This window comes from Musca domestica, unplaced genomic scaffold (assembly GCF_030504385.1).
Source record: "Musca domestica strain aabys unplaced genomic scaffold, Musca_domestica.polishedcontigs.V.1.1 20, whole genome shotgun sequence".
NCBI lineage: Eukaryota > Metazoa > Arthropoda > Insecta > Diptera > Muscidae > Musca > Musca domestica.
In genome coordinates, this window is record NW_026712250.1 from 12101672 (window position 1) to 12126366 (window position 24695).

At 31.5% G+C, this 24695-nt stretch overlaps 2 protein-coding genes across 4 annotated transcripts; one reads left to right on the forward strand and one right to left on the reverse strand.

Annotated features, from left to right (window-relative positions):
• Window positions 1-1505: 1505 nt before the first annotated feature.
• Window positions 1506-6023, reverse strand: LOC101891839 (uncharacterized). The gene is made up of 3 exons (XM_005189599.4): window positions 5779-6023; window positions 5462-5576; window positions 1506-1830 (listed from the first exon to the last, which is right to left on the reverse strand). The coding sequence occupies exons 1-3, from the start codon at window positions 5891-5893 to the stop codon at window positions 1656-1658; spliced, it is 405 nt and encodes a 134-aa protein (XP_005189656.2). The 5' UTR covers window positions 5894-6023; the 3' UTR covers window positions 1506-1655.
• A 7238-nt stretch (window positions 6024-13261) lies between these two features.
• Window positions 13262-23426, forward strand: LOC101892012 (tenascin). 3 transcript variants are annotated; one of them, XM_059122241.1, is made up of 8 exons: window positions 13262-13390; window positions 16992-17141; window positions 17404-17542; window positions 19056-19214; window positions 19295-19486; window positions 19555-19615; window positions 19694-19824; window positions 22560-23426. In XM_059122241.1, the coding sequence occupies exons 2-8, from the start codon at window positions 17031-17033 to the stop codon at window positions 23345-23347; spliced, it is 1581 nt and encodes a 526-aa protein (XP_058978224.1). In that variant the 5' UTR covers window positions 13262-13390; window positions 16992-17030; the 3' UTR covers window positions 23348-23426. The 3 variants fall into 3 exon arrangements, with proteins under 3 accessions (XP_058978224.1, XP_058978223.1, XP_058978225.1); XM_059122240.1 differs by lacking the exon at window positions 13262-13390 and adding an exon at window positions 13408-13566; XM_059122242.1 differs by lacking the exon at window positions 13262-13390 and adding an exon at window positions 13408-13557.
• The last annotated feature ends 1269 nt before the right edge of the window (window positions 23427-24695 follow it).

Consider the following 24695-nt stretch of genomic DNA (forward strand, 5'->3'; position numbering starts at 1 on the left):
ATTTTTTTTAAAAAATCCAATGAAAAATTCAAAAAAATGTTTAAGAAAAAATCCACGTCTGTTGATAGTCTTCAAAAAAATATTTAAAAAAAATCCACGTCTGTGGATTCTTGAAAAAAAAATATTTTTTAAAAATCCACGTCTGTGGTTACTTCTAAAAAAATATTTTTTACAAAATCCACGTCTGTGGTTACTTCTAAAAAATATTTTTTAAAAAATCCACGTCTGTTCATAAATAAAAAAAATATTTTTTAAAAAATCCACGTCTGTTCATAAATAAAAAAATATTTTTAAAAAAATCCACGTCAGTTGTTACTTCTAAAAAATATTTTTTAAAAAATCCACGTCTGTTGTTACTTTTGAAAAAATATTTTTTAAGAAATCCACGTCTGTTGTTACTTTTGAAAAAATATTTTTTAAAAAATCCACGTCTGTTGTTACTTTTGAAAAAATATTTTTTAAAAAATCCACGTCTGTTGTTACTTTTAAAAAATATTTTTTAAAAAATCCACGTCTGTTGTTAGTTCTAAACCATATTTTTTTTTTAAATCCACGTCTTTTCATTAATCAAAAAAATATTTTTTTAAAAAATCCACGTCTGTTCATTAATCAAAAAAATATTTTTTAAAAAATCCACGTCTGTTCATTAATCAAAAAAATATTTTTTAAAAAATCCACGTCCGTTCATTAATCAAGAAAAATATTTTTAAAGAAATGCAGGTCTATTGATTTTTTGAAAATATATTTTTTTTTTAAATCCAGGTCTATTGATTTTGTGAAAAAATATTTTTTAAAAAATCCATGTCTGTTGATTTTTTGAAAAAATATTTTTTAAAAAAATCCAGGTCTGTTGATTTTTTGAAAAAAAAAATATTTTTTAAGAAATCCACGTCTGTTGATTTTTTGAAAAAATATTTTTTTAAAATAATCTTTTTTTAATAATTTTTTAAATCCCAATTTCCCCTCCAATTGTTCCGCCTATGTTTGCCAACAATTCCAGTAGCAATAACAAAAATATAACGAAGGATAACAACGTTTACACACTCATCTTTTGATTGTTATTTAAGTGGAATGCAAGTTGTATTCCCAGCACTTTCGCCAGTTACCCAGCTAAATGGAAACAAAATAGTTTTAAGAGGTGAAAGGTAAAACTGTCATCTGTCGGTTCATTTTTTTTTGTTGCTGCTATGAGCGAAAAGGATATTCGAATCGATTTAAATATTCGTTGAGCATAAAAGGATATTAACTTCAATTTTGATTATGAGCTCAATGGGATGAGAGAGGGAGAGGGCGACGGAGAGAGGAAGCAGTTTCCTTTATTATGATCCAAATACAATTAAGGGGGCTGTATGGGTGGGCGTATACTTGAAGACGTTGCTTATACCAGCCACAGCAAATGCGGGAGTATACGTATTGTCGTTACGTATACGCCTTTAATTGAATTTTAAATATTTTTTTAATTTTATTTTTTTTATTTTCTTTATATTTTTTTATTTTTTATTCAAAAATATACAATTATTTTATAATAAATAATAATAGAAAAATGAAATAAAATAAAACTAAATTTCTTTTTATACATTTCACCTACGTTCTAATGGAGTTCCCTCTATTCACATGAGCAAATGAAAAAACAAAATAAAAAAAATCTGCCCAAACTATGTTGAGTTTTCACTCTTCACATTACTACTGTCGAGGGCATCCTTTTCAATGTAATACGACGAACCATCGGGATTTTTACATTTATACACCAGCTTACAGCATTCTGGATAGGGCTTCTCAGGATTCACACGTTCGCCACGGTTGCAGTTTTGTATCCAAAGTTTGCCGCATCTGTTTAGTTGTGGTAAAGAATAACAAAAAAAAAAATATTAAATTAAAAAGAAAAAAAAGCGAGTCAGTAATGTAATGGCCTAAAAGTAGGCAACACTTTTTGAACAACAAAAATTAAATGGAAAATCTATCAACAGACGTGGATTTTTTGGACTTGGAAAAAATATATTTTTTCGAAGTATCGGCAGATGTAGCTTTAAGGCTGGATTTTTGGAAATTAGTACCAAAAAGGTACGAAATGTACTAAAATGTACTAAAAATTAAATACTTTGCGTTGGACAAATGGAATGAAATTTGAAATGAGAGTCATTGATGGAGAGCTGGCTAGGTGTACCAAAGGGTATTTACAAATTCCAATAGTTCTAAAATAGTACTAAACTTCCAAAAAGTGTACCATTTGGTGTTATATGAACGGACAAAGCTAAAAATTTGAAAATTTGGTATGAAATTCAAGGTTGGAAAGTAAGTTTGATGTGTGAAGGGAATTTTGAAAATTTGTACTAAGTGTACGAACTGTACTAAATGGTACTAAATTTGTGTAAAATTTTATAAAATTGTTTACAGCGATAACCGATTCTGCAAGGCCAGTAGATAAATATGGCCTTAGAAAATCCTTTCACAATCCACGTTAGGAAGGCTTTGAAAATGCTTTTGATTTCTTTCAATATCCTCGCTTGGAGCCTTGGGAAAACACCTTTGGAGCCTTGGGAAAATACTTTGGGGGTCGGGAAAAATGGGTTTAAAAAACGATTATAGATCGAGAAAATTCTGTAAAAAATAATTTTGGAATCCACATTTGGTAGCCCTTTAAAATACGGATATACTTTAAAAATCCGGATCTTAAGGCTGGGAAAATTTCTTTAAAAAAACCCACGCTGCGGAAACCTTGAAATTTTTATTAAAAATTCGCTTTTGGGAGTCCTCTGAAAATTTCTTTAAGAATCAATTTTTGGAGACATCGCAAAAATTCTTTAAGAATCTAAATTTTGGAGACTTTAAAATAAAACTTGTATTTGGAGGCCTGGGAATATCCACATTAAGAGGCCTGGGAATATTCTATATTTCATTTATTTATTAATTTTTTTTTTTTTGGTCGGAAACCTTTAAAATATAATTAAAAATTCGCTTTTAGGAAACCTCGCAAAATTTTTTTTTAAAAATTAAGTTTTGGAGAAATTGTACAAAATCTACATTTGTAGAGTGTTTTGTAAAAAAAACGTTTGTGAGACCAAGGAAAATTTCCTCAAAAATCTACTATTGGAGACTTCGAAAATATTATTTGAAAAAAATCTTCGGAAATTTGATTAAAAGATCCACGCTTGGAGACCATAAGAAACCTCTTAAAAAAATATAAGACCTCGCAAAAATTCTTTGAAAAATCCACACGTGGAGACTTTTTTGTTAAAAATCTTACCAAAATCTACGTTTGGAGACCTTGGAAAATGTTTTAAAAATCCACTTCTGGAGACTTTTTTTAAAATTCCACTAAAATCTGCGTTTGGAGACCTCGGAAAATTTTTGAAAAATTCACTTTGGAGACTTCGTAAGAATTCTTTGGGTTTTTTTTTTTTTGAAAATTTTAAATGAATCTACGTTGGAAGCCTTGGAATTTTATTTTTTAAATTCATTATGGAGTCCTCGCAAAAATTCTTTGAAAAAGTCCACAATTGGAGAGTTCGCATTTTTTTCAAATAAATTCACTTTCGTAGTCCACGAGAAATCTCTTTAAAATATGCCTTTTAGTGTCCGTGCAAAAATTCTTCAAACATCCACGTTTATAGATTTTTTTTTTATTAAAAATCCTACAAAAATCTATGTTTAGAGACCTTTGAAAGATCCACTTTGGAGTCCTCGTAAAATTTCTTTAAAAATTCTAAATTGGAAACCTTCCAAAAATTCTTAACAAAATATACATTTGAGGACTTTTAAAAAATGTATTTGCAGACCTGTGAAAGTCCAAATTAAGAGATTTGCTTTTGGAGACCTCGAAATATTTCTCTAAAAAATCGCAAAAATTCTTAACAAAACCTACATTTGGAGACTTTTTTATTAAAAATCTTACAGAAATCTACGTTTGGAGACCTTAAAAATACTCTTTAAAAATATTACCGTCGTAGACCTTACAAGAATTTTTTAAAAATCCACGATTGGAGACCTCACAAGAATTCTTTAAAAATCCACGATTTGAGACCTCAGAAGAATTCTTTAAAAATCCACGATTGGAGACCTCACAAGAATTTTTTAAGACCTTGGAAGAATTTGGAGACCTTGGAAGAATTCTTTAAAAATCCATGATTGGAGACCTCACAAGAATTCTTTAAAAATCCACGATTGGAGACCTCAGAAGAATTCTTTAAAAATTCACGATTGGAGACCTCACAAGAATTCTTTAAAAATCCATGATTGGAGACCTCAGTAGAATTCTTTAAAAATTCACAATTGGAGACCTCACAAGGATTCTTTAAAAATCCATGATTGGAGACCTCAGAAGAATTCTTTAAAAATCCACGATTGGAGACCTCACAAGAACTCTTTAAAAATCCACGATTGGAGACCCCACAAGAATTCCTCAAAAATCCACAATTGGAGACCTCAGACGAATTTTTTAAAAATCCACGATTTGAGACCTCAGAAGAATTCTTTAAAAATCCACGATTGGAGACTTCACAAGAATTCTTTAAAAATTCACGATTGGAGAGACCTCAGAAGAATTCTTTAAAAATCCACTTTTGGAGACTTTGAGAAACTTTTTTAAAATATAAATTTTAGAGATCTGCAAAAATTCTATAAAAATCTCAATTTGGAGACTTTTTTGTTAATGACTTTAAAAAAATATACGTTTGGAGACCTTGGAAAATTTTTCAAAAAATTTCCTTTGGACACCTCGAAAAAAATCCGTTGAAAATCTACGTTTGGAGATTTTTGTGTTAAAAATCTTTCAAAAATCTATTTTTGGAGACCTTGGATTTTTTTAATTCACTTTGGAGACCTTGCAAAAATTCCTTGAATAAAAATTTAAGATTGGAGACCTACCAAAAATTCAAAATTTGAATAAAAGTCTATCTCCAAGAATTCTTTAAAAATCTACGTTTGGAGACTTTTTTGTTTGGAGAAATTTTCAAAAAATACACTTAAGAAAATGCTCGATTAAAGAACTCGCGATTTTTTTTAATATTCACTTTGGAGACTTTCTTTGAGAAAATCCACGTTTTGGACTCTTTTTTTATGAAAATCCTGAATCGAAGGCGACGAGGTGGACCAAAAATAATTAGAAATGTTAATCATGGCCTGAAAATATTTTTTAATTCCATGTTGAGTAGTTTTAAAACGAATGACTTGACGTTACTGCATTCCAAACGCTTTTCCATATCAACGAATTTAAATGCAAAGTTTCGCAGAAAATAAGTTCAACTCTTATCAGCATTGCGAAATTTCAAAACAAATTAACAGGCCAGGCGATATGGTTCGCTTTGTTCATCACATAGATGTCATTTAAGAAATCGGCGTATTTTTACAGGGGAACCCCAAATTCCACATTACAAAAAAAAAAAAAAAAAAAAAAAAAAACTATTGAAAATGCGTAAAAATATTCCCACCCCTTCCAAAATGAAATTCATTTCCCATAACTTACCCTTCAACTAACACCGTTCCATCCTCGTTGCAGGTTAAACGCTGGCATGGCACCGGACCACTCTGTTGTCCCAGTTCCAGTTTGTCACCACGATATGTACAATTTCCATCCTCGCCTATGGTTATTGTGAATGCCATTTGCACGAAACGAGAAAAAAAAAACATGGCAAAACATCAAAAATTTTCCAGAACATGGCCGACGAAGAAAAATAGAACAAAAACAAAAGAAACACAAATCGTTAGCATTTTCCTTTTTTTTTTTTTGTTTTTCCTCCCTGATCTTCTTTGAGTTTCTAGAATGTTGTCAATTTTGAATACCTGCAGGTAACAGCATCTGATAAGCTTCCGCATCGATGCTGATCTGGGAAAGCATAACGGCAAAAGTGACGACAACGAAGCATAAATGCCATAAATGTCGGTTTTCCGCAGACATTTGTGTTTTATTTTCCAAAAAACGATTTTCACCAGAAGAGAGAGAGAGAGGGGGAGGAGGGTTATTTTTTTTGTTAAACAACGGGAAAGCGAAATAATCAAAAGACTTTTCACAGTGAATTTTCAAACTGCACTGAAAACAAAATATTTTAGTGGCAACATTCGGACCCTAGCCGGCGGCAAATTGAGGATTCTTAGGAATCAAAGAAAATAGGGTTGCCAAAGTATAAAAATTTTAAACAAAACTCATATACATCCATTTTTAAGTTCAAACAAACGAGAAATTTGAAAATAATGCTTGAAATTGCAGTATAACAGTTTTCGCCAAACTGTTATACATCCAAAAATGCAGAGAATTTCATTATTTTGAAAAAAATTGATTAAAAATAAAATTTTTTGAAGTTTTCCATACTGTATAACAGTTTGGAAAAACTGTTATACAACCAAAAAATGCAAAGAATTTCATTATTTCGTTGATATGTTGAATAAAAATACATTTTTTGAAGTTTTGCTTACTGTATAACAGTTTGGAAAAACTGTTATACTGTTATAAACTGTATAAAATGCAAAGAATTTCATTTTTTCGGTGATATGTTGATGAAAATAATATTTTTCGAAGTTTTGCTTGCTGTATAACAGTTTGGCAAAACTGTTATACAATCCAAAAACCTACAAAAACGAATTGTTTGTAAAAATATACACAAAAAACGTACTTATAATATATTTTGCATGTTGTATAACAGTTTTTCCAAACTGTTATACAGTAAAATATAGCGAAAATTGTATTTTTATTCTTCAGAGAAACAAAAAAATATTTTACAAATGTTAAAGAAAATTATGATTTTTTTTTCGAAATACATTTTTTCCATGTTTTGTATGTCGTATAACAGTTTTTACAAACTGTTATACAATCAATAATGCTGGAAAATTATGATTTTTTCAAAATGAAGCTAAGAATTTGGCTTAGAAACATTTTTCAATCCATTTCACTTTCATTTGCCTAGGTTTGGCTGCCTGTATAACAGTTTTCTCCAACATTTCTATAAAATAATCTTTAAAAAATCTGCAAAATGATTGTAATTTTAATAGCTATGCTGGTTTCTTCGGTAAAAATCTTAATTTCAGTAAGTTTCGCTAGCCGTATAACAGTTTCAGAAACCTGTTATACTCCCATAAAAGCCAATAAAATTGTTGGTTTTCTTGATATATGCATTAAAATGAATGCAGGAATGCTTTGCATGCTGTATAACAGTTTTACAGAACTATCATACAATACAAAAATCTGTTTTTGGATTTACTGAAACTGAAACTGTTTTGACAATGGGTTTTATCTCGAAATTGGACAAAAAAAAATTATTTTACAACGATTTTTATGCAGTATAACAGTTTTAGCAAACTGATATACTATCAAAAAAGCCATAAAACTATTATTTTGTCTATTGTGCCGTTAAAAATTGTTTTTTACAACGTGTGGTTTGTTGTATAACAGTTTCAGCAAACTGTTATACTGTCGAAAAATTTCGAAAATCGGTTAGATTTTCAAAATATATTAAAGAAATTTCATTCCAAAATGTTAAAATAAATTCATACTGCCTTTTTTAATTTATTTCATATTTTTGCTGTATAACAGTTAGACATAAACTGTTATAATAATTAGCTATAACTGTAAATATGGAAATTGTTTAGATTTTGGTTATGCATTGAAAATAACCACCAACATTTGTAATTTTAAACGTTTGCATTGTTATAACAGTTTTTGTTAACTGTTATACTATTAGAAACTGTTGAAAATGTCTTGTTTTTCGTATACTTTTGAAGAAAAGGTCGAAAGTTTTTAATTTTGAACGTTTGCATTGTTGTATAACAGTTTTTGTTAACTGTTATACTCTCAGAAAGTATGGGAAATTTGTTAGTTTTCGTAGTATTTGTCTTGGATTTAATTCTAATAGATTTTCAAATGTTTAATTTACGGTATAACAGTTTGTCCAAACTGTTATAATGACACAAAACACAGAAAATTTGCCATTTTTCGTTACATTTGCTATATTTTCAAAGAAAAAAATAGGAAAGAACAGTTTTTTTGAAGTTTGAATGGTTGTATAACAGTTTGGAATAACTGTTATACAATGCCAAAATGCAAATTTCTTATATTCTCACAATATCAAATGAAAATTCGAACATAATAAACTTAAAAATGTTGTATAACAGTTTCGCAAGACTGTTATACTGCCCCAAACTAACGGAAACTAATTTTTTATTTTTTTTTTAATAATACACGGCAACCCTATACCCTGCCGCCCTCACAAAAAACACATGCTGAGCGTAAATGAGAAAAATTCTTCAAATTAACAGATTCAGACACTCAACAAAAGAGGAAATGAGAGACCCGAACATACATACATGTGTGTACGTGTGCATGTGTTTGGGCCTGTGGTTTGTTTTCGTTTTGCAGGCCTCCCATTGATCTTTTGACCTACAACAAGTGTTGAGTACTGATTACCATGGAATATGTTGTCGTGCTGTTTGCCTGAGCGTTGTTGTTGTTGGTGCAGTCAATACGGGGGGTAATTTTTGGATTTGTTTACAAACAAACAGCCTTTTCCATTTCTTTGTTGTTTTTCTTCTACTGCGATGTTTTTTTTTTAATTTTTCAAACATAAAATCTGTTCGATTTTCTATTTTAAGTTCAATGTTAATTTAATTATAGAATAGGTTTATGGATTTGTTGTTGTTGTTGTTGTTGTTGTTTGTGATGAATTTCAAACAAAAATGTGACATGAACATAAATCGAAAAATAATAGACCGCAAAGGCAGAGGTGAACAACATGTGGTCCATGGAGGAAATTGTATTTAAAAATAATTTATTTAATAATATTTATTTTATAAATATAATAATATTTTGAGAATTGGTGTGAATTTTATAGAGAGTTTAAAGTTAAAAAAAAAAAAAATAAATAAAATAAAAAAAAAATAAAAAAATATTTATCTCTCTCTCTCTTAAAAACTGTTATACTGCATTTCATAATGCTTAGAAATATTTTATTTTTTCAGAAAAATATCATAATTAAATCCGGAATTCAGTGAAACCGTTATATAGCATTAAAAGTACAACACTATACGATTTTTTGTGATATTTTGAAGAAAAAGCTAATTTTTAAGCAGTATAACACTTTCATTACACTGTTAAATGGCCTTGAACTATATCGAATATGTTTTTTCCTGCTAAAATTTGGACAAATAACAGTTTTTTGCACTTTTTACGACAGTATAACAGTTTCAAAAAACTGTTATACATCGTGGCAAACTTCTATTTCTTGGGCTTTTTAGCTATATTTTGGAAGAAAATAACATTTGTTAATGATTTCGTTGGTATAATAGTTTGGAAAAACTGTTATACTACAGCCCAAATTAAAATTCAATGACAATTTTTTCCAGATTTCTGTAAAAAATAACCATTGCAGTGGAATTTAAGCTGAAAAACAATTTGATTTTTTAAATCTATTCCTCTTTTCAACAAATTCGTCGAACAAAACTGTTATACAGTCTGCAAAGCAATTTTGTAAAATTTCCAACTAATCACAGCATATAAGTTTTAAAGGACTGTTATATAGCATCACAGAGAACTAAGACATATGTTTTTTTGCAAGATATCACAAAAACATGTAATTTTTAGTAGTATAACAGTTTCATTATGGTTATAAATGTTTCGGAACTATACCGAAATTGGGTTTTTTTGCTATATTTCGAAAAATTAACAGCATTTGATACGTTTTCAGGCTGTATAACAGTTTAAAAAAACTGTTATACAACGCGTCAAACTCCTCTTTCTTGGGTTTTTTTTAGCTATATTTTGGAAGAAAAAAACATTTGTTAATGATTTCGTTGGTATAACAGTTTGGAAAAACTGTTATACTACAGCCCAAATTAAAATTCAAGGAAAAATTTTCCCAGATTTCTGTAAAAAATAACCATTGCAGTGGAATTTAAGCTGAAAAACAAATCGATTTTTTTAAATCTGTTTCTTTGTTCAACAAATTGGTCTAACAAAACTGTTATACAGTTTACAACACATTTTTTTTCGTAAAATTTCCAACTAATCACAGCATATTAGTTTTAATGGACTGTTATATAATATCTTAGAGAATTTTTACATAATTTTTTTTTGCAAGATATCACAAACAAATCTAATATTTAGTAGTATAACAGTTTCACTACGGTCCTAAATGCTTCGAAACTTTGCCTAATTGGATCAGCCTGCTATATTTTGAACAAATAACAGTATTAGATACTTTTTAAAGCAGTATAACAGTTTCAGAAAACTGTTATACATCATGAAAAACGCTAATTTTTTGTGTATTTTCTCTATATTTCGCAAAAAACTAAATATTAATAGAGATTTCATTAGTATAACAGTTTTAAGAAACTGTTATACAACAACCATGATTAATTTTCAATTAACATTTTTGCCAGATTTCGAAAAACGGTGGCCAATAGAGGAGGATAAAAATTGTAAACAACAAATAAAAGTGTTATAAGCGGCACCTTTTTTCTTAAAGTGGTATAACCAAACTGTTATACAGGCAAAACTATTTTTATTATTATCTTTCTCCTCGTGTAGAATTTCCAAATAATCACACCATGTTAGTTTCCATAATCTGTTATACAACATAACCGGGAATTATAACACAATTTTTTCTTGAAAATCACAGATTTTTGAGCAGTATAACAGTTTTATTACTGTCATAAATGCGCAGGAAGTATACAAAATTGGTCTTCATTGTTATATTTAGAAAAAGTAACAGTGTTTGATACGTTTTCAAGCTGTATAACAGTTTTATAAAACTGTTATACAACATGTAAAATCTCTTATTTCTTGTGTTTTTTGCTATATTTTGGTAAGAAATAAATATTAAAAGTGATTTCGTTGGTATAACAGTTAATTACAGTTGGTATAACAGTTATTAACAGTTAAAATTCAATGAATATTTGGCCAGATTTCGGAAAAAAATTAACCATTGCATGGAGATTCAAGTTGTAAAACAAATTAAATTCCTTTAAGCAGTACCTTTTCGTCATAAAGTGGTCTAACAAAACTGTTATACAGCCTACTAAACTATTATTATTGATTTTTTTTTAAATTTTCCAAAAAAAAAATCATAGCATGCTTGTTTCCAAGAACTGTTGTACGGCATACCAAGGAATTTTTAGATGCCATTTTTTTGCCGAAATTTCGAAGTAAACACAGATTTTTGAGCAGTATAACAGTTTTCTAACATTTATATATGTTCTCAAACTTCACCCAGGTGATTTTTCCTGGTTTATTTAGAAAAAATAACAGTTTTTTGTAGGTTTTTTTGTACAGTATAACAGTTTAAGAAAACTGTTATACAGCGTATAAAATTCTTATTTCTTGCATTTTTTGATGTATTTCACGAAATAACTTAAATTTGATTGGAATTGTGATAGTATACCAGTTTTGAAAAACTGTTATACAACATAGCAATTTCATATTACGAGGAATTTTTTCCAGATTTCCGCAAAAGAATTATTACGAGTAGTTTTGTAGAATAATATGTAGCCCATTGACTTTAAAAATTAATTAAAGCGTTGTTTTTTGTTCATGTAGTGGCCCAAAAAAACTGTTATACGGCATACCGAAGTATTATTTTAATTTTTTGTTTAATGAAATTTCAAAAAAGAGCTGTATCAAGAGTTGTTATGCAGCACCACAAAATATTATTACATTTTTGATTTTTGAAATATTTTGTAGCAACTACTTTTTCAGTAGTATAACAGTTTTACTGTTTGCAAAATATAATTCAATGATATTTCTTGCTATATTTTGAACAAGCAATAGTTTTTAATGGTATCAATAACTGTTACCCAGGCCATAGGTACTATTTACATTTAAGTTTTTGCAAATTGTTGCGTAAGCACCGATTTTCTTGTCAGTATAACAGTTTTTTTGCAGCTTTAAATGGTTTCCAAATATACAGAATTACTTATTCTTGTTATAATTTGAACAAAAAACACTTTTTGATAGATTTTTTTACAGTATAACAGTTTCGAGAAAACTGTTATACTACGTGTTAAACCATTTTTATGCGTTGTTTATGTATATTCTTCGAAAGAAACTCAATTTGGTGGTTATTTCATGAGTATAACAGTTTCGAAAAACTGTTATACAACGTGTAAAACCATTTTTATGCGTTGTTTATGTTTATTCTTCGAAAGAAACTCAATTTGATGGTGATTTTAGCAGTATAACAGTTTCGAGAAAACTGTTATACAATGTGTTAAGCCATTTTTAAGCCGTTTCTATGCTTATTATTCAAAAGAAATTCAATTTGCTGGAGATTTCAGTAGTATAACAGTTTCGAGAAAACTGTTATACTGTAATTTTTAATTAAAAATTAAATAAACTTTTCTCTTTTATTGAAAAAATACCTATTTTAGGTATTTTTGGGACGTATAACACTATCGAAAAACTGTTATACTGTAATCTAAATGGTTGAAAATGTTGAAATCTTTATTGCTGTCAATTCTATCATCGTTTTTTATTTCTCTATGGTAAAAATAATCCTTTTTAGGTTCCCTTTATGGCTTGTGTGGCGGCCATTGACCCCAAATAACCATTTTCAAAAACTTACAAATTTAATTAAACATCTATTCACATTGACCCAATAGTTGTTCTTGTTGTGATTTTTTGTTTAATAATACATTACGCGATGACTGCCCATGGGTCTAAGCGAGTAAATGACATAGTCACGAATGAGCAATTGGTACGCAAACGTACCAAGAAGTGGATTACACACACTTGATTCACCAGTTTCATGCAGGGATGGGAAGTTGTTAATGACAACATTTAATATATTTTTTTAAATTTAATAATATTTTATTTCAAAAAAATATAGAAAAAATTTTAAAAGATTTTCTAATTTTTTTTTTTTCTAAATAATTTTAGCTAAAAATTCTCCCAAAAACAGGCTTTTCCAGGGAAAATCTAGAAAATCTTTTCTTGACAAAATTTTGTTCGACCTGTAATACTCGAATGATTTGTCCCTTTTGAAATCACTCTTTAAAACCCATAACTCATAAATTATTCTTAGTAATTCAACATTTCCATCTCTGGCCATTTCTTTTGTTTTGTTGACTCTTTAGTTTCTTAACGTCTTTCTTGTTTTGAAACCTCTCTTCTTTACAAAGTAAAAGAAAACCGTTTGACCCACATTTGGTCAAACGGCAAGAATACTTTTACTCTCTCCCACTCTCTCTCTATATCTCTCTCGCTCTCTTTTGTTTGTTTTGCATTGTAACGCATAGGCATTTCTTCTCGAAGCCAAAACGGCGACTTTAGTGTTATTAAGACCGGCTTTAAGTCAAGTTCATGGTAACGGAAAGTGCTGAAGACAACCAAATCGAGAGCGGACTAAATTAAATTTGGAATTGTTGTTGCATTTCTATTTCTAGTGGATTTTGTTGGTTTTTAACAAGAAAAGTGAGAGGTCCAATTGTTTATTTATAAGAAATATAAAAAAAAACAACTGAAGAAAAAGAATTAAAAATTCCGTTAACGTAACCGTGGTTTAACAACTGGCCTTTGTGAGAGAAGAAGAAGAAAAAAAAGTAAAATTCGAAGTGAAATTATTTTCAGTGACAATACTGGCCATTATGGTAATGCTAAAGAAAAAAACAACGCTTAAAAGAAAAAAATGTTTATAGGAAACTGGGGAAAAAGTGGGGATAGAATTGGAGATTTTTTCAATGGAAACAAAAGGAAAACTTCCCCAAAAAAAATCTTCAAGCCCTGGGGCTTTGAAAAGTTTTCTATGGAAAAATCTTAGAAAAATAAAAATCTTAGAAAAAAAAAAAAAAATCCTCCAACCCAGGGGCTGTGAAAATTTTTCAATAAAAAATCTTCATCCCAGGGACTGAGGAAATTTTTCCATAGAAAAATCTTTCATCCCAGGGGCTGTGAAAATTTTTCCATAGAAAAATTTTTCATCCCGCGGGGCTGTGAAAAATTTTCTATAGAAAATTCCTCCAGCCCAGGGGCTGTGAAAAATTTTCTATAGAAAATTCCTCCAGCCCAGGGGCGGTGAAAAATTTTCTATAGAAAATTCCTCCAGCCCAGGGGCTGTAAAAAATTTTCTATAGAAAATTCCTCCAGCCCAGGGGCTGTAAAAAATTTTCTATAGAAAATTCCTCCAGCCCAGGGGCTGTGAAAAATTTTCTATAGAAAATTCCTCCATCCCAGGGGCTGTGAAAAATTTTCTATAGAAAATTCCTCCATCCCCGGGGCTGTGAAAATGTTTCTATAGAAAAATCCTCCATCCCAGGGGCTGACAAAAATTTTCCATGGAAAAATCCTCCAGCCCAGGGAGGCTGTGAAAAATTTTCTATAGAAAAATCCTCCAGCCCAGGGAGGCTGTGAAAAATTTTCTATGGAAAAATCTTCCATCCCAGGGGCTGTGAAAATTTTTCTATAGAAAATTCCTCCATCCCACGGTGCTGTGAAAAATTTTCTATAGAAAATTCCTCCATCCCTCGGTGCTGTGAAAAATTTTCTATAGAAAATTCCTCCATCCCACGGTGCTGTGAAAAATTTTCTATAGAAAATTCCTCCATCCCACGGTGCTGTGAAAAATTTTCTATAGAAAATTCCTCCATCCCAGGGGCTGTGAAAATTTTTCTATAGAAAAATCTTCCATCCCACGGGGCTCTGCAAAATTTTTCTATAGAAAAATCTTCCATCCCACGGGGCTCTGCAAAATTTTTCTATAGAAAAATCCTCCATCCCACGGGGCTCTGCAAAATTTTTCTATGGAAAAAACCTCTTGCCCCGGGGGCTGTGAAAATTTTTCTATAGAAAAATCCTCCATCCCAGGGGGCTGTGAAAAATTTTCTATAGAAAATTCCTCCATCCCAGGGGGCTGTGAAAAATTTCCTATAGAAAATTCCTCCATCCCAGGGGGCTGTGAAAAATTTCCTATAGAAAATTCCTCCATCCCAGGGGGCTGTGAAAAATTTCCTATAGAAAATTCCTCCATCCCAGGGGGCTGTGAAAAATTTTCTATAGAAAATTCCTCCATCCCAGGGGCTGTAAAAAATTTTCTATAGAAAAATTCTTCCATCCCAGGGGCTGTAAAAAATTTTCTATAGAAAATTCCTCCATCCCAGGGGCTGTAAAAAATTTTCTATAGAAAATTCCTCCATCCCAGGGGCTGTAAAATTTTTCTATATGAAAAATCCTCAAACCCCCGGGCTTTGAAAATTTTTCTATTGAAAAATCCTCAAACCCCCAAGCTTTGAAAATTTTTCTATAGAAAATTCCTCCAGCACCCGGGCTTTGAAAATTTTTCTATTGAAAAATCCTCAAACCCCCGGGCTTTGAAAATTTTTCTATTGAAAAATCCTCAAACCCCCGGGCTTTGAAAATTTTTCTATTGAAAAATCCTCAAACCCCCGGGCTTTGAAAATTTTTCTATTGAAAAATCCTCAAACCCCCGGGCTTTGAAAATTTTTCTATTGAAAAATCCTCCATCCCAAGGGGCTGTGAAAAATTTTCTATAGAAAATTCCTCCATCCCAAGGGGCTGTGAAAAATTTTCTATAGAAAATTCCTCCATCCCAGGGCCGGTGAAAATTTTTTCTATAGAAAATTCCTCCATCCCAGGGCCGGTGAAAAATTTTCTATAGAAAATTCCTCCATACCAGGGCCGGTGAAAAATTTTCTATAGAAAATTCCTCCATCCCAGGGCCGGTGAAAAATTTTCTATAGAAAATTCCTCCATCCCAGGGCCGGTGAAAAATTTTCTATAGAAAAATCTTCCATCCCAGGGCCGGTGAAAAATTTTCTATGGAAAATTCCTCCATCCCAGGGGCTGTGAAATTTTTTCTATGGAAAAATCTTCCATCCCAGGGGCTGTGAAAAATTTTCTATAGAAAATTCCTCCATCCCAGGGGCAGTGAAGAATTTTCGATAGAAAATTCCTCCATCCCAGTGGCTGTGAAAAATTTTCTATAAAAAAATCCTCCATCTCAGGGGATGTGAAAAATTTTCTATAGAAAAATCCTCCAGCCCAGGGAGGCTGTGAGAAATTTTCTATAGAAAAATCCTCCAGCCCAGGGAGGCTGTGAGAAATTTTCTATAGAAAAATCCTCCAGCCCAGGGAGGCTGTGAAAAATTTTCTACAGAAAATTCCTCCATCCCAGGGTCTGTGAAATTTTTTCTGTGGAAAAATCCTCCATCCCACGGGGGCTGTGAAAAGTTTTCTATAGAAAATTCCTCCATCCCACGGGGGCTGTGAAAAATTTTCTATAGAAAAATCCTCAAGCCAAGGGGCTGTGAAAATTTTTCTATGGAAAAATCTTCCATCCCACGGGGCTGTGAAAATTTTTCTATGGAAAAATCTTCCATCCCACGGGGCTGTGAAAATTTTTCTATGGAAAAATCTTCCATCCCACGGGGCTGTGAAAATTTTTCTATCGAAAAATCCCCCATCCCAGGGAGGCTGTGAAAATTTTTCTATAGAAAATTCCTCCATCCCAGGGGGCTGTGAAAAATTTTCTATGGAAAATTCCTCCATCCCAGGGGGCTGTGAAAAATTTTCTATGGAAAATTCCTCCATCCCAGGGGGCTGTGAAAATTTTTCTATAGAAAATTCCTCCATCCCAGGGGGCTGTGAAAAATTTTCTATGGAAAAATCTTCCATCCCAGGGCCGGTGAAAATTTTTCTATAGAAAAATCTTCCATCCCAGGGCCGGTGAAAATTTTTCTATAGAAAAATCTTCCATCCCAGGGCCGGTGAAAATTTTTCTATAGAAAAATCTTCCATCCCAGGGCCGGTGAAAATTTTTCTATAGAAAAATCTTCCATCCCAGGGGCTGTGAAAATTTTTCTATAGAAAAATCTTCCATCCCAGGGGCTGTGAAAATTTTTCTATAGAAAAATCCTCCATCCCAGGGGCTGTGAAAATTTTTCTAAAGAAAAATTCTCCATCCCAGGGGCTGTGAAAAATTTCCAAACCCATGGGATGTTTTCAATCCTTTCAAAAAAAAAAAAAATCATCTCATCCCTTTTCTTCCTCCTCGTTCCAGTAATGAATGCTGTAAATTGCAAACAAGGCCCATAACAAGATGTCCCCCACAAAGGTGTTGTTTTTGGCAATCTTGGCAGTTCTATTGCCAATCGTACAAAATTATGACACAAAATATACCAAAGCGAGTATACCGTTATGGAAACAAAGGGTAAGTCAAGAGGCTAAATATTACGGCACCTTTTCATTGTTCTATGGTCAAAGACCAACACCAAGCCATTCTCTCCATTTTTGTTTTCGTCCTGACAAAACAAAAAAGACCAATAGACAGCATTATCGTACATCAATGATAAGGCTAAGTCTAAGGTTTTAGGCCAACAATTTACCCTCCCCCCTTTCAAAATCCCTTCCCCCTTATGGCCATTGTGGAACTCAATTTTTAACCACCCCTTTTCTCTCTCTGTGCCCTCCAGGCCTGTGAAAAGGCTCAAAAGCAAAAAGCCAATTCTCATTATACCTGCGATGATAAGGGCGATGTTAAATGCCTACCAGGATGGCAAGGAGATTTATGTCAAGTGCCCATGTGTCGCAAGGGCTGTGACCCCATGAATGGTAAGTGCCAGAAAAAAAAAACAACAACAATGATAAGAAACCAAAAGCAGACCTCAGTTTCATAGCCACAACACTAACTGGTATGGCCATATCCATCGATGGCATCTAACCATCCATTGGGAATAGGGCAAAATTCCAATGCAGTTCGGTGCAACACAAAACACATATAATTAAATGGTCGGACTAGCTGAGAATCAGATAAAAACCAAGCCTGAGGCAAAAGCCAAGAGCAGGGCAGGCGTGGAAGAGAATTAAATCATCGAAGTACCAGGAGGATTATTCTATAGAAAATTTCTCACAGACCCCAGGCTGGAGGAAAATTTTCACATACCCCAGGCTGGAAGATTTTTCTATAGAAAATTTTTCACAGCCCCCGGGGATGGAGGAATTTTCTATAGAAAAATTTTCACAGCCCCTGGGATGGAGGATTTTTCTATAGAAAATTTTTCACAGACCCTAGGCTGGAGGATTTTTCTATAGAAAATTTTTCACAGACCCTAGGCTGGAGGATTTTTCCATAGAAAAATTTTCACAGACCCCAGGCTGGAGGATTTTTCTATAGAAAAATTTTCACAGCCCCTGGGATGGAGGAATTTTCTATAGAAAATTTTTCACAGCGCCTGGGATGGAGGAATTTTCTATAGAAAATTTTTCACAGCGCCTGGGATGGAGGAATTTTCTATAGAAACATTTCTCACAGCCTGGCTGGAGGAATTTTCTATAGAAAAATTTTTCACAGCCTGGTTGGAGGAATTTTCTATAGAAAATTTTTCCCAGCCCCTGGGATGGAAGATTTTTCTATAGAAAATTTTTCCCAGCCCCTGGGATGGAAGATTTTTCTATAGAAAATTTTTCCCAGCCCCTGGGATGGAAGATTTTTCTATAGAAAATTTTTCCCAGCCCCTGGGATGGAAGATTTTTCTATAGAAAATTTTTCCCAGCTCCTGGGATGGAAGATTTTTCTATAGAAAAATTTTCACAGCCCCTGGGATGGAAGATTTTTCTATAAAAAATTTTTCACAGACCCCCGGCTGGAGGAATTTTCTATAGAAAAATTTTCACAGACCCCCGGCTGGAGGATTTTTCCTATAGAAAAATTTTCACAGACCCCAGGCTGGAGGATTTTTCTATAGAAAAATTTTTCACACAACCCAGGCTGGAGGAATTTTCTATAGAAAATTTCTCATAGCCCCCTCCCTTGGCTTAAGGATTTTTCTATAGAAGATTTCTCATAGCCCCCTCCCTTGGCTGGAGGAGTTTTCTACAGAAAATTTCTCATAGCCCCCCTCCCTTGGCTGGAGAATTTTTCTGTAGAAAAATGTCCATACTTCCTCTGATCCAGTGTCTTTTCCCTGACAATTACACCATATTGTGTTGCATACTTTTAGGCTATTGAATTCATTCCTTTTGGTTTCTGTCATTCCATCTTGAAATTACCTCTCCACATACTTCAATTGATGATCGTTTTGGTGTTGGTGACATCTTTTTCTTCTTCTTCTTTTTCCCTCCCCAGGCTATTGTCAACGTCCGGGCGAGTGCCGCTGTCGCATTGGCTACACTGGAGAATTATGCGATAAATGCATTCCATTGCCCGGCTGTCAGCACGGTGACTGCACCAAACCCTTCGAATGCATTTGTCGTCCTGGCTGGGATGGGCTCTTCTGTACGGAACGTAAGTATTTGCCAATGAACCTCCAGTTTTCACATGGAATGTTAATTACTTTACCCACCCCCTTCCAAAAAAAAATTTAGCCTCTTGTCGTGAGGGCTGCCACAACACACGTGGCTACTGTGAGGCTCCCAATGAGTGTCGTTGTCGCATTGGCTGGGCTGGACGTAATTGCAGTGATTGTGCCGTGTTGCCCGGCTGTCAGCATGGCACCTGCAACAAGCCATTGGAATGCAATTGTCTGCCGGGATATACGGGTCTATTGTGTCAATTGCGTAAGTTCGGTCATCTCTTCAAAAAAATTGAAAATTAAAAAAAAAACGCAAATAATTTCTCCCAATAGCCATTTGTGCCTCAGACTGTCATAAACAACATGGTTATTGCAAGAAGCCGGGAGAGTGTCGGTATGTAGCGTGGAAGTTCATTTTTATCTTCCGGGTGAAATTTGTCGTATTTATCGGGGTTGTGTTTTTTTATTTTAGCTGCAAAGTCGGCTGGACGGGTCCCAAATGCGATCAATGTTTCCCCTATCCCGGCTGTGTGAATGGAGACTGTGAGAAGCCATGGGAGTGTAACTGTAAGCCAGGCTGGGGTGGCATACTGTGCGATGAAGGTAAGAAAAAAAAAACATTTTTGATGCATACTTTTAGGAGTAAAAAAATATCAATCAAAATATTTTTGAGAGAATTTCAGAAATAATTTCAAGAAACAACAGACGTAGATTTTTTAAAAAATATTTTTTGGAATAATCAACAGATGTGGATCTTTTAAAAAAATATTTTTTCAAATAATCCACAGGCGTGGATATTTTAAAAAATATTTTTTCAAATAATCAACAGACGTGGATTTTGTAAAAAATATTTTTTCGAATAATCAAGAGAATTGAATTTATAAAAAAATATTTTTTTGAATACTCAACAGATGTGGATTTTTTAAAAATTATTTTTTGAAAGTTTCAAAATACGTGGATTTTTTTTAAAAACAATTATTTCAAAGTTTCAAAAGACGTGGATTTTTTTTAAAATTATTTTTTTAAAGTTTCAAAAGACGTGGATTTTTTAAAAATTAGTTTTTCAAAGTTTCAAAAGACGTGGATTTTTTAAAAAATATTTTTTAAAGTTTCAAAAGACGTGGATTTTTTAAAAATTATTTTTCACAGTTTCAAAAGACGTGGATTTTTTAAAAATTATTTTTTCACAGTTTCAAAAGACGTGGATTTTTTAAAAATTAGTTTTTCAAAGTTTCAAATCACGTGGATTTTTTAAAAAATATTTTTTTAAAGTTTCAAAAGACGTGGATTTTTTAAAAATTATTTTTTCACAGTTTCAAAAGACGTGGATTTTTTAAAAATTATTTTTTCACAGTTTCAAAAGACGTGGATTTTTTAAAAATTATTTTTTCACAGTTTCAAAAGACGTGGATTTTTTAAAAATTATTTTTTCACAGTTTCAAAAGACGTGGATTTTTTAAAAATTATTTGTTCAGAGTTTCAAAAGACGTGGATATTTTAAAAATTATTTTTTCCAATTATCCACGGACATGGATTTTTTAAAAATTATTTTTTCACAGTTTCAAAAGACGTGGATTTTTTAAAAAATTATTCTCTCAAAGGTCCAAAGGACGTGGATTTTTTAAAAATTATTTTTTCACAGTTTCAAAAGACGTGGATTTTTTAAAAATTATTTTTTCACAGTTTCAAAAGATGTGGATTTTTTAAAAATTATTTTTTCCGAAATACCAATAGACGTGGATTTTTTAAAAATTATTTTTTCACAGTTTCAAAAGACGTGGATTTTTTAAAAATTATTTTTTCACAGTTTCAAAAGATGTGGATTTTTTAAAAATTATTTTTTCCGAAATACCAATAGACGTGGATTTTTTAAAAATTATTTTTTCCAGTTATCTACCGACGTGGATTTTTTAAAAATTATTTTTTCACAGTTTCAAAAGACGTGGATTTTTTAAAAAATTATTTTTCCCAATACCAAAAGATGTGGATTTTTTAAAAATTATAGACGTGGATTTTTTAAAAATTATTTTTTCCCTATACCAATAGACGTTGATTTTTTTAAAATTATTTTTTCTTAATACCAATTGACGTGGATGTTTTAAAAATTATTTTTTTCCAATACCAGTAGATGTGGATGTTTTAAAAATTATTTTTTCCCAATACCAGTAGACGTGGATGTTTTAAAAATTATTTTTTCGAAATATCAATAGATGTGGATGTTTTAAAAATTATTTTTTCCCAATACCAGTAGACGTGGATTTTTTAAAAATTATTTTTTCCCAATACCAATTGACGTGAATTTTTTTAAAAATTATTTTTTCCCAATACCAATTGACGTGGATTTTTTAAAAATTATTTTTTCCCAATACCAATAGACTTGGATATTTTAAAAATTATTTTTTCCCAAAACCAATAGACGTGGATTTTTTAAAAATTATTTTTTCCCAAAACCAATAGACGTGGATTTTTTAAAATTATTTTTTCCCAATACCAATAGACTTGGATATTTTAAAAATTATTTTTTCCCAAAACCAATAGACGTGGATTTTTTAAAAATTATTTTTTCCCAAAACCAATAGACGTGGATTTTTTAAAATTATTTTTTCCAATTATCCACCGACGTGGATTTTTTAAAAATTATTTTTTCCAATTATCCACCGACGTGGATTTTTTAAAAATTATTTTTTCCAATTATCCCCCGTCGTGGATTTTTTAAAAATTATTTTTTCCAATTATCCACCGTCGTGGATTTTTTAAAAATTATTTTTTCCAATTATCCACAGACGTGGATTTTTTAAAAATTATTTTTTCCATTTATCCACCGTCGTGGATTTTTTAAAAATTATTTTTTCCAATTATCCACAGACGTGGATTTTTTGAAAATTATTTTTTCCAATTATCCACCTTCGTGGATTTTTTAAAAATTATTTTTTCACAGTTCCAAAAGACGTGGATTTTTTTAAAATTATTTTTTCCAATTATCCACAGACGTGGATTTTTTAAAAATTATTTTTTCCCAATACCAATAGACGTGGATTTTTTAAAAATTATTTTTCCCAATACCAATAGACGTTGATTTTTTTAAAATTATTTTTTCTTAATACCAATTGACGTGGATTTTTTAAAAATTATTTTTTCCCAATACCAATAGACGTGGATTTTTTAAAAATTATTTTTTCCCAATACCAATAGACGTGGTTTTTTTAAAAATTATTTTTCCCGAATTTCAACAGACGTGGATTTTTTAAAGAATTATTTTTTCCAAATTTCAACAGATTTTTTTTAATTTTTATTAAAACATATTTTTTTATTAATTTCGTACCTGTTTTTCCTTCCAGCCCTCACCTATTGCAAGGAGAATCCGAATATCTGTGAAAATGGTGGAAAATGCATATCGTTGACCAAAGAAGATGGCAGCTATCATTGCCAGTGTCGCCAGGGTTATTTGGGTAAAAACTGTGAAATTATTGATGAATTTTTGATAACCTCCACGGTGGCACCCAGAATAACCCCACCACCACCCTTGGATTGGGAAACGGCCGACATTGCCGATGATATAAATGAAAATCTTATTAGGCGTACTAATGTTACACAAAATCTGGCAGCTACCAGGAAACCCTCGGTAATTACTCCAATTACCAAGGAGGGTGTAACTGAGAGCCATGAAAAAATTCCTCTCAAAAATAGGTTCAATTCCACTACACCCAAACCGGTGGTGGTCATAACTCCCAGTACCCCAACTGCTGTGCCGAATTTGAAATTGGGAAATAAATTTGAAAATTTATTAAATATATCGGGATCGGATATAATTGGTACTGCCACCACAAATATGCTGAATACTAAGGATTCTCTCAAGGATTCTTTGAAGGCAACTAAAAATTCCAGTAATAAAACACAAAACGCGACCACAATGTCTCCCCTAAGTCGGCTTGAGGAGGAGCAACATCAGCCGACATTTGGGGTCAAGAACAAGGAGACTTCTCTAAAAGCTGGCTCACAGCAAACAAAGGTGGAAACCGAAGAGGAGGAGGAGGAAGATGATGAAGAATGCACCGAAGATGATAATGACGAAGATTGTGAATACGAAGATGATGAAGAAGAGGAGGAAACCGATGATGAAGAGTAGGAAGATGAATGATCATTTAGTTAACATTTGTATTTAGTCAAGATATTTATATTTAATTTATTTATTTAAAAAAATAATAATAAAAAAAATATTAAAATTAAATTCCAAAAATAGTTAATAAATTTACATTTAATCCCTAAGTTCCACATAGCAAAGATTCCTACCTATTACTACCAACATCTGAATTAATTTTTAATTTTGTGGCATACTTTTAGGATGTCTGTTTAAATTTTGAAATCAAGAAAAATATTTTTGGTTTATTCCAACTCCAAAGTATAAAATTTACAGCTTTATTACCTGCTGGAAAAGGTTTTGTTCCTTATCGAAACTTGGCAACTTCCTGGCTTTCTTTAGCTACTTCCATGTCTCTTTACCATTTTTGGAGTAAGAAACTCTGGATGCCAAGAAATATAACTTCAACTCCCTCAAAATAAAGGACAACATTGTTTTTGTTGTTAAGAAAAGTAGTTCTTTGTTTAGATTTAGATATCGGCACATATTAGGGTGGATAGTAGCATAAATTTTGTTGGTCTTTGGAAAAAATAATTTTTAAAAAATCCACGCCTGTGGATAATTGGAAAAAATAATTTTTAAAAAATCCACGTCTGTGGATAATTGGAAAAAATAATTTTTAAAAAATCCACGTCTGTGGATAATTGGAAAAAATAATTTTTAAAAAATGCACGTCTGTGGATAATTGGAAAAAATTTTTTTAAAAAATTCACGTCTATTGAAATGTGGAAAAAATAATTTTTAAAAAATCCACGTCTATTGAAATGTGGAAAAAATAATTTTTTAAAAAATCCACGTCTGTGGATAATTGGAAAAAATAATTTTTAAAAAATCCACGTCTGTGGATAATTGGAAAAAATAATTTTAAAAAATCCACGTCGGTGGATAATTGGAAAAAATAATTTTTAAAAATCCACGTCTGTGGATAATTTTAAAAAATCACGTCTGTGGATAATTGGAAAAAATAATTTTTAAAAAATCCACGTCTGTGGATAATTGGAAAAAATAATTTTAAAAAATCCACGTCTGTGGATAATTGGAAAAAATAATTTTTAAAAAATCCACGTCTGTGGATAATTGGAAAAAATAATTTTTAAAAAAATCCACGTCTGTGGATAATTGGAAAAAATAATTTTTAAAAATCCACGTCTGTGGATAATTGGAAAAAATAATTTTTAAAAAAATCCACGTCTGTGGATAATTGGAAAAAATAATTTTAAAAAAATCCACGTCTGTGGATAATTGGAAAAAATAATTTTTAAAAAATCCACGTCTGTGGATAATTGGAAAAAATAATTTTTAAATAATCCACGTCTGTGGATAATTGGAAAAAATA

Bases quoted from the DNA above. Each gene is read 5' to 3' on its own strand.
- LOC101891839 (XM_005189599.4), bottom strand. From the start codon at position 5,893: ATGTCTGCGGAAAACCGACATTTATGGCATTTATGCTTCGTTGTCGTC. The intron at 5,577-5,778 runs GTATTCAAAATT...CAATAACCATAG, and splicing joins TCAGATGCTGTTACCTGCAG to GCGAGGATGGAAATTGTACA. The intron at 1,831-5,461 runs GTAAGTTATGGG...ACAACTAAACAG, and splicing joins GGAACGGTGTTAGTTGAAGG to ATGCGGCAAACTTTGGATAC.
- LOC101892012 (XM_059122241.1), top strand. From the start codon at position 17,031: ATGTCCCCCACAAAGGTGTTGTTTTTGGCAATCTTGGCAGTTCTATTG. The intron at 19,215-19,294 runs GTAAGTATTTGC...AAAAAAATTTAG, and splicing joins TGGGCTCTTCTGTACGGAAC to CCTCTTGTCGTGAGGGCTGC. The intron at 19,616-19,693 runs GTATGTAGCGTG...TTTTTATTTTAG, and splicing joins AAGAAGCCGGGAGAGTGTCG to CTGCAAAGTCGGCTGGACGG.